Source organism: Micromys minutus (genome assembly GCF_963924665.1).
Source record: "Micromys minutus genome assembly, chromosome: 10".
Lineage (NCBI taxonomy): Eukaryota > Metazoa > Chordata > Mammalia > Rodentia > Muridae > Micromys > Micromys minutus.
The window spans coordinates 20,531,932-20,547,097 of NC_137979.1; the positions used below are offsets into that span (position 1 = coordinate 20,531,932).

The window sequence follows — 15,166 nt, forward strand, 5'->3', positions numbered from 1 at the left end:
TTACCAGGAGCAGTCCTTGTCTGTTCAGCTGAGCTCAGTAGGTAGACTGTGGTTAGGGCTTGTGAGAATCTGGGCTGTCCAGATAGACAGCAGGAGCATATCCTCCTGTTTTGTGGGTACCTTGGGAACGCTGCCCTGCTCTTCACAGTGCATCACATCATAGAGTCCCCTCCAGGGGGAGGTTGAAACTGTGATGTCTTCAGGTGGCCTTTTGATGCCCTAGATCCATGAATAGTGAGGTAATACCACAGTGTGCATTTGTTCCTGTTTTGAGATTTGATAGCGGCACGAGTCATACATCACTTGGTGACCACTAATTTAAAAACCCTACATGAGGATTTTTTTTTCCTTAGAGAATTGCATGTGCTATGGGTTTCTATTTATTTATTTTCTTTAGGTCTAGAATATTGTGGGCAACTTAAAGTATAGGGATAAGATTAGGGGAGGGGAAGACAGATTTATTTAGATCATAAAAGATAATTCTGAAATTACATTCCCCAAATAGAACATTAGTTTCTAGTGTTTTTCTTGGCCAGGCCTGGCATCAGCTTTCCCCTGCAGCTTGGTCTTCATGAACTTAGCCTCTCATCTGTGAGATCTTTCTTGTAGCCTCATTTGCATATAACGATTGACTAAAGCGTACCTTCTGCCAAGTGGTCTGCTTTTTAGTGACGTGAGTGCCTTGCTGTCTCTGCCAGCCTGTGACGTTGTCCTATCACTGTGACCATGCTGTGTGAGGCATTTGGGAAGATGACAATGTGGTGGAAATTACTCAGTCAGCCATCTTAAATTCTCCATCCAAAGCAGAATAAAAATAGCAGCAGCAGGAATGTGCTCTTAAGCCGAGTGTCACACTTGATTTCACGTCATGAAAACCATTTGCGGTGTTTGATTTTCTGCCTGGTTTAAATTGATATCTATCCAACATGACATTTTCTTCTCCTGACCCCTCTCTGGGTGCTGATTTCCCCCACCCCCAGTAGAACCCATTGTCATAAGCAGGAAAAGGAGCCAGCAGAGGTCACTGATGGCAGCAGGAAGAAAGTGTCAGGAAGAGGGGAGGCTTGTAGTATGATTTCCACCCCGAGTGCACAGTAAAGACAGGAGATTAACATACATCTGTTTTCATTTCTCTGTGTGTATGTCTATGTGTGTGTGATGTCTTTTAGGGGGAACTTGAACGGCAGCTCTTACAAGCAAATCCAATTCTGGAATCATTTGGAAATGCGAAGACTGTGAAAAATGATAACTCATCTCGCTTTGTAAGTTGAAAAGCCCAAAAACTTGGACTTCTTCAGATTTCTCATGAAATGTCTACTGACTTAAGCAAATGAATTGTTTTTTTTTTTCTTTTTAAATGTTAAAAAAAGCTAGTTAATAGATGTCGTGATACTTCTGGTAGCCACATGTGAAAGTGATTGTAATTGTATTTCATCTTGAATGTTTTTATACGGAAACATAGTTGCAAACACACGCTGTATTTCTTTATCTTTGCCAGTCATTCTATTATGGATTGGCATAGGTAGTGGGGGTGCTGGCTAGTTCTATATCAACTTGATAGAAGCTATAGTCATCTGAAAGGATGGAGCTTCAGCTGAGAAAATGCCTCTGTTCAACCGTTCTGTTGACCAGCCTGGGGGGCATGTTCTTAATTAGTGACTGCTGGGGGAGCACCCTGCCCTTTGTAGGTGGGGCCATTCCTGAGCTGATGGTCCTGGGTTCTATAAGAAAGCAGGTTGAGCAAGCCATGGGAAGCAAGCCAGTAAGCAGCATCTACTCTGTAGCCTCTGCATCAGCTCCTGCCTCCAGGTTCCTGCCCTGCCTGAGTCCCTGCTTTGGCTTCCCTCAGTGAAGTGTGACTTGGGATATGTAAACCAAATAACGCCTTTCCTCCCCAAATTGCTTTTGGTCCTGATGCTTCATCACAGCAATAGTAACGCTAAGACGAATGGTGTGTGTTGGGCACTTAGCAAATCAATGGGTGTAATAAGGAAGCTGGCTTTGGTGTAACGTTGTTCTTTTTATAACTTGCTGTTTCTATAAGATGTGGGCAGGATGCTTCTCCCCACTTGTATGACTTCGCTTTAGACAGAGCCTTTCTTGTAGTCCTGGCTGCCCTGGGACTTGCAATGTAGTCCAGGCGGGCCTTGAACTCAGAGATTTTTTTTTCCTCTACTTTCTGAGCCATGGGCTCAAAGGACTGTACTGCCACACCTGAGTTACAGATTGTTCAACTAGGTCAATTCCTTGATAGCTTTTCTTTCCCCTCAGATTGACTACAGGAGATTTTTTTTTCTATTATCCAAGAAATGTTACTATTCAATTATTTCTACTTAAGTTGTTCAAATTTGGCTATTTTTCCTTCTCCTTCCTGAAGTATTGCTGGGAATAGAGACACTGAACAAGAAACACTTTAATTCTAACCATTCTTTCATGAAAGTTTTGGAGAACATAGTATCATTGTTACATGTTCTTTAAAATTGAGTGTGTAAAGTTGTGGAGTATGCGTACACTTTTTGGTGGCATGGATTTCATGAGTGGAAGGGACCAGATTCAGTTGTCACTGAGGCCTAGCCTAGTAAACACAGACCTCCAACTGTAGGTTAGACAACAGAGATGTCTAATGGAGGTTTGAAAGTTAGAGATTAAGACACCAGCAGGTTTGGTTTTTCTGTAAGATTTCTCTCCTTGTCTTACAGACAGCCATTTTGTCTCCAGATCTCTCTCTCTATCCCTGTCTCCATCTCCTCTTTGTATGAGGATACCTGTCTGTTGATTAAGGCCCAATTCACTTATTTTAAATAATTGATAAATACATCCTAAAATGTTGGGGCTAGAACTTTAACTTGAGGTGGGAGCACCACAGTCAGTCTGTCTCAGCCTCAGAGTTCTGGGAGGTAGTGATCTGTTTGTTTGGAATATTGTTTGTTCCTAGTAAGAAACACTTGAAGATTTGCTTAATTCAAAGTTTAGTTAGTAATTCCTTTCGAATTGTTTGTCCAAAGTGGGTGAGAATACCTGCGGTCGTGGAGGGATGTCTGTGCCTGCCTTAGAATAACCTGGGGAGACTCAAACTGGAGGCCCTGTCCCTCCTTGGACCATCTACACTGAGCCCGGGCCATAGTTGACGCTTACATTCTCCTTCCTGAAAAGCCCTGTGTTCTGTCTGATGGCAGAAGCACTGAGCTCCCAGTTTTGGTGTGTGACTTTTTTCCATGAAGATTTTCAAGTACAGCTTCATGGAAAATCTTTATTTTACCACATACATCCAGCTACCCATCTTTTTGGACTTGCCCTACACACACACACACACACACACACACACACAGCCTGCCCCTAACCACAGTCTAAATACAGGAGAAGCTGTAATACACAGTAGTCTTATTTTTACCTAGAAAAAAAGAAGTTGCTACTAAAACATTATTTCTGTCTGTTGGTGGTAAATAGCGTAGTGATGCTGTTACTAAGTGATAAGAATTTACCCACTGCCAGGGCATGTTTTTTACTTGTTTTTCTGTTTGATTGCTCATTGCAAAAGACCCCAGAAGGTACTGACGTAAGAATTTTTACAGTCTCTGGTTGTTGAAACCTCGCTAGAGCTCAGCTGGGTAGTACTGTTCAGTGTCTCCTATGAGGCTGTGGTTATGACGTTGGTCAGTGCTGCTGTGGAGGGAAGGCCTGCCAGGAGTGAGGCTCTTTCTCCAGGCTTAGGCGGGCAGCTTTCGACAGGAAAGTCTCATCTCCATCAGCTGTGCTGTAAGACTCCCAGCCTCAGCTGCTGAGCCTCTTTGGAGCCGCCTAAGTGTCCTGCATGGCTGCTCTTTTCCCACAGAAGGAATGACCCAAGAGAGATCTACTCAAAAATGTCTTTCATATCAATCCTTTTTGCTGTTAATTTATTGGTTTGTTTGTTTATTTGTTTGTTTTTGAGTTTGTTTTTTGAGACAGGGTTTCTCTGTGTAGCCCTGGCTGTCCTAAAACTCACTCTATAGACCAGGCTGGCCTTGAACTCACAGAGATCCACCTGCTTCTGCCTCTCAAGTGCTGGCAATAAAGGTGTGTTGCCACCACATCTGGCTCCTCTTGCAGGTTTTTAATTGGGGTTTTCCAAGAGAAATTAAGCCACTGGAAGGGTATTGATAAACTATTGGTATCTATTGGGTAGAGGTTAAAGATGCTGCTAAGCATCCCATAATACACAGGCAATTCCCACAACAGAACTACCTGTTCCCGGATGTCAGTTAATGCTGTTGCAAAGTGATGCTCTTGGCTATATACTCAACTTAGAACTCAAACTAAACCAACACTTGTGCAGTTTTTACAGAGTGCATGAGTGGGCTGTTTGGTTTCTGATGGTTGTTCACAGTGTCACCTGGGTATCAGGAAGAGGAATGTTTTTATTTAAGATAGCCTGTGGGCATGTCTACAGGCATCTTCTTGATTAATGATTGATGTGGGCAGGCCCAGCCCACTGTGAGTGGTGTCATGCCCTTGGAAGATGGAATTGGTGTGTATAAGAAAGCAAGCTGAACAAGCCAGTAAACAGCAAGTTCCTGCCTGCATGATCAAGGCAATATTCTTAACTGAAATTCTCATTCAAAAAGCAAAGATTTTTTTTTTTTCAGTTTTTCAACTTTTTGGTACAGTATTAGGAACTTCTTTGTTCATTTGTTTTGTTTCTTAGAAATGGTTTAGTAGCTTTTTACTACTAAAAGGTGTAGGGTTGTGGGTCCCTCGTCTGCTCTGCCACAGGGCAAGGCCACTTGGGGAGGCTGGGAGTTAGACTGGGCTTGTCCCACTCCACGCTGGGCTGGTGCTAGACTGTAGGGGAGGCCTGTGGCACCACTGGGGGAGGAAAGGGCAGTCGGAGACTGGGACAGCCGGAGCTGGCTCGGGAGGCCTGCAAAGAGGCTGGGGTTATGGAGTTGCGTGGTTCTTGAACACCCAGGCATGCTGGAAGTTGAGGAAGAGCTGAGAACAGAGTCTGGACCGTTGGGCTGGGTCTAGCCCGGGCTTCGAAGGACAGGGGGACTGGGGGAGTCTTCAGTTGGGGGATTGTCCTTGGCTTGAGGTAACAGTTGTGGCTGGGAGTACAGAAAGGCCTTCTCCATGGCTCCCCATGGCGGATCCCGATGAAAAGAGACAGTCGGTGGTTCCAAATCATTTATTGCCATGGCGAAAGTGGATGTATAAAACCATACCCTGCTTCTCAGGGTGGGTCTGAGATTAAATACCTTTTGCAGGGAGGAGTGTCTGGAAAGTTTCTTAAAACAGTTATGTACTTACTTTCTCTGAGCTTTGTTCAGTTCAGGTCCTTTTTCCTGACTGACTTCTGTGCTGTTGCCTTGGGTCCTGGCGGCACCCACTGATGACTTCCGTAATTTAGATTTCAGTGTTGGTTTATTGTGCAGTCAGTTAATTATTAGCATCTCTTTGCCAAGCAATTCTGCTGCTCAACTGGCGGCGCCTCTGTGAGTGTCTTATAGATCTCTAAGGTTTAGTATACTCTAAATGGAAATTTTCCTTCTTTCAGAGTTTGTTCCATTATGTTTTATATCAATAAATAGAACCAAAAAGCTATGTAAGCTTATTAAAGCAAAATAAAAACAGAAAAGGCCTGGGAAGTCAAAATACCTAAGAATTCAGAGTTTTTCTATTGGCTCACCTCCCAGGTGATAAGGCATCCAGTTGGTTAACCCCCCCAGAATGAGATATGACCACATTTCTCTGCTCCCCGGCTGTCCGAAAGCCATCTGAGAAGTTCTGTCATTCCTGTACACTGTGTGTGGCAGTCAGTGGTCACATGAGTCTTCTCACAGCAACTACTTTGACTGTCATCTCCCCTGAGCTCAGCCAGTGGGGACTTGGTCTGCCTTGTTCCCTCCCCACTGTGTACTTGGTTCTGACACTGTGCCTCACAACGTAAGAGGATGTATTTAATGGGATCCATTTTGTCAAAATACTCCTAAATGCCATTTACACTCAAAGCCTGGGGAATGCCTCATTGGGCAAACTAGAGTCCTGCCCCAAAGGACTTACCTTCTTTTAGTTTATACATCGGCATTCTCGGGACACGCTGTGTCCTGAAGTTGCTCACTCTGCGTTGCACGCCCTAACAGTGCATGTGTTGCGGTTTTAGGAGTGTGGGTTGGAGTTATGTGGGAAGCATTTGGCTTCATGGACAGGACAGGCCTTGGGTTAGCATTGGTGTCATCCTGAAAGTGATCTGATGGTAAAAGATGAGTTGTGTGTGCAGTAAGATTTCATGCAGTGACTGTTTACAAGCCACATGCTTGTAGGGAAAATATTTGAAGCTATAGACTCTGAGCTTTAGAAGCCATTTGGTTCTGTTTCTTTGATCTGATATAGCCGGCTAATTTCCTGAAGATATCTTCTCTTCTAAAGATGCTGGCATGTGCTTCGTGTTAAGGGATTCTTCAGGAGAGCATTGCCCTTATGAAAATAATCATCCACAGTTAGTCCGAGACTGTTTATGAGAGGCGAAATGCATCCCAGATGGAGGCAATTTATGGACAATGGCTCTCTCACAATGCAACTTTGAAACAGGACTTCAATTTAACATGGTGGCTTGAAGCTGCAGACAGATCACTCAGAAAGCCATTTGCCTGAGTGCTTATTTCTTTATTGATTGTGTTCCACTGTTAAACCAACCTGAGCCAATTTAACAATTCAGCTCTGCTGTGGCCTCTGGTAGATATTAGCTTCCAGTAGTTACAGCAAGGTAAAGATAAAGGCCCCTCACTCTGATCTGATGCCTAGATTATAATGAAATCAAGTCACAAGTTTACACCCTCATAGGTATTACAAACATTAAAATCCCTAAGTCCTCTGACTGAAGCTGTCCCTGAAAGGTCAGCTATAGCCTGTCTGACAGTGCTAGAGATGGGGTACAGTCTTCTAAAACCAGCTTCCCAGATCAGCACTGCATTCACATTTACCCTTGTAGAGCCAAGCCTTATGCAGAATTCCTAGCAGTCAGGCCTTCTGGGTGCCCAGAGTCTTAACATCATATTCAGACCTAGGTAGACAGGGTTTGCATTTCCGGTCAGGTCTGGCCTTATCTCAACACTGCTCCCGTTATCCTGGAAATTTCTAATATCCATTACGTTAAGTAACAGGCCACTTAGTTTACATGGAAACTAATTTCAGTAACAGCAAAGCTTCTAGAGTGGTTTGGAGATTAGGATAATTGAAACATTTGCAGTGGCCATCTGGTCTTTGGATTAAACCATAGCCACTACTCTTCAAATGACCTTCCTTGTTTAAGGAAAACGGCTGCCTCCAGAACAGACTTTAAAATGGAATACATATGCATCACCTGCCTTTCCCCTGTAGTAGCAGCTAACTAATAATTCATAAGGCTTAACTACTCCAGATGCTTTGATAGCCCTTCCAGAAATTTTTCTATAAAAGCTTGTCGGTTCAGAACAAATATTAACTACATAAGATATTGAGTTTTCATTATAGAATTAAAATAGGCAATATCCAGGTTGTCCTGTTAAAATGAAATTCTTAAGAAACTTGTATTTTAGGTCTGGGGTGTAGTTCAGTGTTGATGAACAGGCATTTCCAATAGGTCATGTGAAGCTAAGGATAGCTGTGAATGTTCCCCGTGTGCAGAGTGTAGCCATGGCTACTGTACAGTGTTTGGTCGTATTTTCCTTGCTTTTTTATTGATGAGATTCTAGTTGACTGCTCTGAATACCATAATCTTAACTTTATGGAGCATCAGATATGGAGAGGGTATATGTTGTGGTAAATATTTAAAAAGAAATGGTTTTGTTGCTACAAGCCCTGCAGTCTCACTCCAGAGGAGCTGCTCCAGTCCCACACAGTCCTCTAGGCAGTTAGTTACCAAGACTGGTACCCACACACCCTGTTCAATGGGCCTGTGTGCCCTCACCTCACACCGGCAACAGAGCTAGAACTACACTCCCCAGCTGCCTCTCAGCCATTGCTTTCACACAGTCCTTCACAGCCTGGTAAAAAAATGACTCAGCAATCAATAACTTATCAGACAGATTTATGTTAAATTCTCAGTCCACAATATATCCAAACAATAAATTCTTGATAATTATTAAATATATAAACTGCCCACCTAGACAAGATAAAACCGATCTAGTTCACCTTGATCTGAACCATCCTCCTCTGCTGCCTTCATCTTGAATCTCCCACTTCTCCTTCTCTTCTGCTTACCAAAAACTTTTGTCCCAGCCCCACTCTCTACTGTCCAATTATGTATCAGCTTGACATCAACCTAGAGGTATATATAGCATGAGTTTCTTCATATAATATTTAAGAGATATAGAACCAACTCTTTTTTTCCTCAGTTTAGTCTGGATTTGTTTCACTAGAAACACTCATTTGGGGCATGTGTGCACACACGTGCGTGCATGTAGAATGCTTTTCAACTTACACGTTCTGTCCTCTTTTTACAATGTTAAAGGTTTAACTTGAAATTTAGGTAAATTTAAGTTGGTTTTGGGGTTATTTGGGGATATTCAGTAAAATGTTTGAGTTTTGAAATTTCACTTTATCTTGTTATCAGAGATTTTGGCACCATCTTATCAAATACCTGTGCATAAATGCCATTTGTCTTAGGAGTGGATACATTTTCATTTACAAATTTGTTTTATGTTTTTGAGGTAGAGTCAATTCTAGAGCTTTACCTGTTTAATTTTAGAAGTGCTAGTTCCTTTGAGGGGATATAGAAAAGGCATCCTGCTCCCTTTCCGCATCCAGGCCTCGCTGGAGCCCGTCTCTGACTCTGCTTAGTTCTTGTTATTTACTCCAAGGCTCTGGACCACACTGATATGACTGTAGTGAGTATGGACCCAGTTAGGCAGAGGCCTGCGCTAGGAACTGATGTGGAGTCTGGAGTACTCCATGCTGAGAATTATCCAAGTAGGTAACCCCACAGCTAAATTATTTTAGAACATTTCCTCAGAGGTTAGCAATTATGAAAGCCAAAACCTGAATTTTCTTCCATTTCTCTTTGGCCTCTGTTATCTTTCCCCAGGCATGGGTTCCCTAAAAATCTGTCTTCTGTGTCGAGCTATCTCACCTTTACCCTTCAGTTCTGTCCACAGCTGTCCTGAAAATGGCACGCAGCCTGTATCATATGCACATACATCTGCTGGCAGGAGCTGGGCTAACTCTGAGACCTGCCCTCATGGCCACTGCTGGTATACGGTGTCCCTTCTGTGCTGACTTGATTTCCTTCAGGTACATGCCCAGCCTGGTGTAGCTAAATCATGTGGCAGCTCTATTATAGTTAAGCAGTGTGCTGTCACACACCCTGTGAAGAAGTTAGACATATTGCTGAAGCCATCAGTGTTACTGGATAGAATTAATGTTAGGAGCAAACTGTTTTAAGAAGGAATCAGGTGACATCAGTGGTTTTGATGAACTTACCTGTGGTGTTGAGCTAAGAGGCTTGAGAACTATGTGCTTGGGCAGTTCTGGCAATGTGTGCTTTGTAGCCTTGGAATAAGAACACCATCTTTTAACTACTTTCTCTTAAAATAGCAGTTCCTAATTAACTCAGTGAGCTATTGTATGGACGGAACAGCTGTTTAAAATTTATGGGGAATTTTAACCCACTTTTATAACATCAGGACCCAATTTTAGTTTCTGAGCCCCCCCCCCCCCTGGTTAACTATCCATATGGAGTAGTCGTTTAACTTTATTCTTTCTTAGGGAGGGGCGGGGATCCTTCCCAGGAACAAAGACAAAATAAACTTATCTTTAAAATAGAAAAAAATGCACTGTCTTGTAATCACCATATGGATTCATTAGACCTTTTTCTCGATCTTAGAAACAGGTGGATTATTAATGATCTTATTTTTATTTTATGTTGAAACGTGGTGCTGTTTTATCATCCAAGGAATCAGATCATTGTTTGTAAGTGCTACCAGCTATGCTAAAGAAATTAAAATAATAGTTATTGATGTAGTCCAGTTGATGGCATCCTTGTATGGTAGGCTCAAGCCCATCACTTTACCCCTAAAGTTTAAAACAATAAAATAATAGGATTGGGAGCTGGGAGGATGGTTCAGTGGTTAAGGGCACTTGCTGTTCTTCCAGAAGACCTGGTTTCTAGCACCCACATCAGGTGGCTCACAGTGGCCTGCAACTCTAGTTCCTGGGGGTCTGACAGCTTCTACTGGTCTTGATGGACACACATGTGGAACACATAAACCCATGTAGACATATACACATACAAATAAATAATAATTTTTAGAAACCAAGGTTGCCTTCAAGATTACTATTGAAACCACTGCATCACCTTTAAGTTGGCCTGTGTCTTAGTTGCTGTTCTGTTACTGTGAGGAAACACCATGACCAAGGCAGCTCATAGAAGAAAACATTTCTTTCTTCTGGAGGCTTGCTTACATTTTCACAGGGTTCAAACATGACAGTGGTATCGTGGGGAGTGAGGCAGCAAGCAGCCAAGTTTGATCTCAAGTTGGAAGCCGGGATAGAGAAAGCAAGACTGGGCCTGGTGTGGGTTTTTAAAACCGCAAAGCCCACCCCCAATGACACCCCTCTTCCTAAAAAGTTCACCAACATGGACTAAACATTCAAATATATGAGCCTATGGGGCCATGCTCATCCAAACCACCGCAGCCTGTTGTTTCTTAATATGTAAAACGTGTGAAAGGAGACTAGAGATACCTTTTTTATGGCCTGCATTTAACTTTCAAGGAACATAACTGAATACACCACAAGTTTCATCTTGTATGCATTTGTATATAAATGTGTGTGACAAGGTTCACAGTGAACAGATGCCAAAGGCAACTGCAGGTATGACACATATATGTGACTCATGCAGCAACTAATCAAAGTCTTCCCATTCCGCAGTTCACAAGCAGCTCTCTCAGAGGATGGCCATTAGCCGTGTTCTTACAGGGGCAGTGCTTCTTAACAGCTCCAGACCAGCCCTTCTCAGGCATTGTTCATGGTCCAGTTTTAAGACGTGTTTGAATCGGCCTTTTATATCTTATATAGTATAATGTATAGAAAGCTGCAGTCAGATTCATCTTTGTCTCACCCTTCTCGTTTTTAAGCTGTCTTTACCAGTTTGGGTACTCGGTATAATAACCGTCAAAGAGTTATGTTTTTGTCTGTGGTGGGAATGCTGGGACACAAACCCAGCTTGTGCTGGCTCGGCCAACATTCTGTCACTGAACCATAGCCCAGCCTTTCTCTCCCAAGGGTACATAAGAGAGTCAAGTTGCTTAGTCTTTATAAAACTGGCATTTTAGAAGAGCGCATTCTGCCTTACTCCTTTTTGAGTAGTCTGTTCATGTTCCCTCACGCTCCACTTTTCAATGGATTTATTTCTGTTTTTCTACAAATTGATCTTTATTATCCAAAACTTCAAACCTTCAACTTCAAACAGTTGAAGTCTAGCTGTGGTGTTCCTCTGAGGTGTCTCCTGCCCCAGACTACTCAGATAAAGTGTTCAAGGTCTAACTAGTTGGGTTAATTTCTTTACATTATATGCATGTGCATATTTGTGCGAGTGTGTGCCATGTGCATGGGTCCCTGGGAAGCTAGAAGAGGCTGTCGGGGCCCCTGAAAAACATAGTTACGGGTGATTGTGAACCTGATGTAGGTGTTTGGAAGCAAACTCGGGCCCTCCAAGTATTAATTACTGATTTATCTTGTCAGTTTCTAGCTTTTTGTCGGCACAGTCTAGGACATGTTCTATTCTATTGTTTCTTTGTTGTACCTACGAGAGTTTTCTTTGTGTTTGAGATGGGGCGTAATATCTTGTTTAACTATAGTACTCTGTGCATAGATGTACCACCTGTCAATTAAAAAGCCTATGGCCTATGGCTCAGGCACAAAATAGAAGGTGGGACATAGGGAGGAGAAAGAATTCGGGATAGAGCAGGCATGGGGAGATCGCTCTGGGAAGATGTGAGGAGATGGGCCTGTGGTACCTGAGCACAGGTGACCAGCCACATGGCAGAATACAGATTAAAACAAATAGATTATCTCAAGTTATGCTTTTAATCAGAGAAGAGAGTCTAGCCACATGGTCAAAGTATTTGTAAGTAAATTTTGGGTCTGAGTCTTATTTCTGGGAGCATGGGACTGGGAGGCAGGACCAGGCCTGACTTCAACACTGTGCAGGTCTTCTGTGACATTACTCACTCCAGTTTTCTCTCCTTATTTTCAGGGCAAATTCATCCGGATCAACTTTGATGTAACCGGCTATATTGTTGGGGCCAACATTGAAACATGTATCCTTTTCCAGAGTTGAGTCCAAAATAGTGGCTTACATTGTGACACGTGCAGGTACTTCCTTTACTGGTTAAAAGCTCCAAAATGGTATGGCTATTTTTCTTGTTGTTTTCAAAAACAGGCCACAGAGGTTGGAAAGATGGCTCAGCACCTAACAGCTCAGAGTGCTTTTGCAGAGGGCACTGGTTTGATTCCCAGCATCTATATTTTAGGCAACTCAACTGCATGTGACTTCATATCCAGGGGATCCAGTGCAGTCTCCTGTCCTCTGTGGCCACTGCATGCACATGGTACTCATGAACTCACACAGGCCCCTACGTATATTCATAAAAATAAATAACAAATCCTTAAACCTGCCACAAACCTGTAGGCCTGAGTGTGGAGAGTCGTACCTGATGTGCTGCGGGACTGGACAGCTGGGGTTGTCTGCCCACTGTTTACTGTATTCTTGTGGACTTAGGCTGTGTCTCTACTCAGTGAGACAAACCAATGGAATTATGGAGTTAAAGTACTTTCATTTTATGTTAATAAAGTTAGAGCAAAGACAGGACATAGCAAATACATAGACTAATCCTAGGAAATGTCATTGAATGAGTGGCCTGAAGGAGTGATAGATAGATGTGAATCAGCTGGAGGGACTGGGAGCATAGCTCAGCTGACAGAGTATGTGCCTAGCCCTAGGTCTGACCCTGTCACTCACAAAATTACTGTTGATTAGTGAGATAGTCAATAAATAATAATTAGTGAAATCATAAATAATCTCTAGTGATAGAAATTCATTATATATAGATGAAGGCTAGGTGAAGTGTTCCTGTTAATTGAGAATGGAATTGTACACATGCAAAGCCAGAGTTGGGGAGAGGACACCTTGAGTTTGCCTTTTAGCGCAGTTCATTCTTGTCTGTTAATAACATCATTCGTCAGACTCTCTTTTTAACTAAGTTGATGAGCACATGTTAGGGACAGTCTCACTTAGAATTTAGGATATTTCACACATGCAGAATTAATTCACGCCCAGAAGAGGCTATCAGTTTGCAAAGCGAAGATTCCACGTGTGCCTGTGGACCCACTGATACTACAGCAGTGTCTAAGCACTGTGCGGAGCCCTGAGTTCACAGGGATGCACACATTGTCTGAAATCCAGCTGCTGCTTCCACTGTGTCATTCTCCCCCAGGAAGCCCAGAATAGCTTCATGCTTTTGGCAATGGTCTCTCATTCTTCAGTGCAGGGAACAAAAGGCCAGTGGTCACTGTAGCAATGATTGTCATCTGATCACAGCTACATGTCAAAGCACAAGAGAAGAGCCCCAAGTGGGAAGATTGAGGCCCAACACCTAACACATAACAGATTTTTGACGGGGTGGGGGTGCGGTCACAGGAGCACAGTGGTCAGGCACATGTGTTTTGGGGTTCTATTGTGATGGTTAATCTTGATTGTCAGCTTAGTGGGACTTAGAATTGCCATAGAAACAACCATCTAGGCAGGTCTGTGAGGGATTATCTACGCAGAGCTAAAGTGGGAAGACCCAACATAAACGTGGCCGCGCCCATGGGCAGAGTCCTGGATCTAATGAAAAGGAGGAAACAAGCTGAGGACTAGCAAGCACTCCTCTCTGTGTCCTGACTGGATACAGTGTGACCACCTGCTGCCATGTCTTCCCCACTGTGATGGAGCCAAACTGTGAGCCAAAGTTTGAGTGGCTTTTCTTCCTTGAGTGGCTTTTGTCTGGAGCTGTGCCAAAGCAGTGAGAAAAGAAAAAGATTTTACTTTCTGTTCTCCCAGGTAGTAACTGTCTCCTCAGGCTAACTTCTCTGTGCCTGTTCCTTATTTGTAAATTTGTGATATTCTGGTGTTGTGTAGCTTCTGCCTTAAGCAACTACATTTCATATATTTTTGGAACATAGTCCACAGTACTGTATGGTGGGTGGGATAGCAATGGCATTGAAGGAGATGCTGATGTTTTCAGTTCCCTCCCAGCCCAGAACATTTAGAAAGTTAATAATCTAATCCTAAACTGCCCTTTTTCCCCTCATACAAAGTACAATTCTTTGTGTGTGTGTGTGTGTGTGTGTGTGTGTGTGTGTGTTATATGTGTATCCAAGAAAGAAAGTTGTAGACATTATAGGAGGGCTACCTCTTAGTTACCACATCCTTAACCACCTCTGCTCAGACCTTCTGGAAAAGTCTCGTGCTGTTCGTCAAGCTAAAGATGAGCGTACATTTCATATCTTTTATCAGTTGCTCTCTGGAGCAGGGGAACACCTGAAGTGTAAGTATTTGGGGTTCCTAGTCTTCTATATTCAGTTGTCTTTTGACCATTGAATTTAAGAGGTGGATATGTGAGTTTTGATATATTAGTTTTTGAGATTTTCTTTAAATAGAATTAGAGTTGGACATGGTGGCACATACCTTTAGTTTTAGCAGGAGGGAGGCAAAGCCCAGCAAATCTCTGAGTTTAAGGACAACCAGGGATATATAAGGAGACCGTGTCTTAAAAGCTATCTTTGTAAGATTCTATCCTAACATTTATAATGGAAATGTAAAATAAATAAATTTAGTTAATAAAGTATAGAATAGAGGCTCTTCTTCCCTGGTTTATGGCTGAGCAGAGACTGTTTGCACCAGTACTACAGTAAGTAAATGGTGGGTGTTTGTTATCAGTGTGAATCACAAGAACTGGGTGCATAGGACTGGGCAGAGTGGAAAGTAAAGCTCTTAGATAAATACATTTACATTGAAAAAGAAATTAGAGCCAAGCATGGTCTAACCTCAGCTTGCAGGAAGCAGATGCAGGTGGACCTCTAGAACTTGAGGCCAGTCTGGATTAAATGGTGAGTTTCAGGCCAGCCAGGGCCTCCCCAGTGAGACCCTGTCTCTAGCCGAGCAAGA

At 42.9% G+C, this 15,166-nt stretch overlaps 1 protein-coding gene across 2 annotated transcripts in view; it reads left to right on the forward strand.

Moving 5' to 3' along the window:
• MYH10 (myosin heavy chain 10) overlaps positions 1-15,166 on the forward strand; it is a 123,546-nt gene that overhangs the window by 55,607 nt on the left and 52,773 nt on the right. For both annotated transcript variants that reach the window (XM_080923430.1, XM_080923431.1), the window contains exons 6-8: positions 1,170-1,262; positions 12,212-12,275; positions 14,448-14,546. In XM_080923430.1, coding sequence (XP_080779556.1) covers positions 1,170-1,262; positions 12,212-12,275; positions 14,448-14,546 — 256 coding nt within the window. The remainder of the gene's footprint in view (positions 1-1,169; positions 1,263-12,211; positions 12,276-14,447; positions 14,547-15,166) is intronic.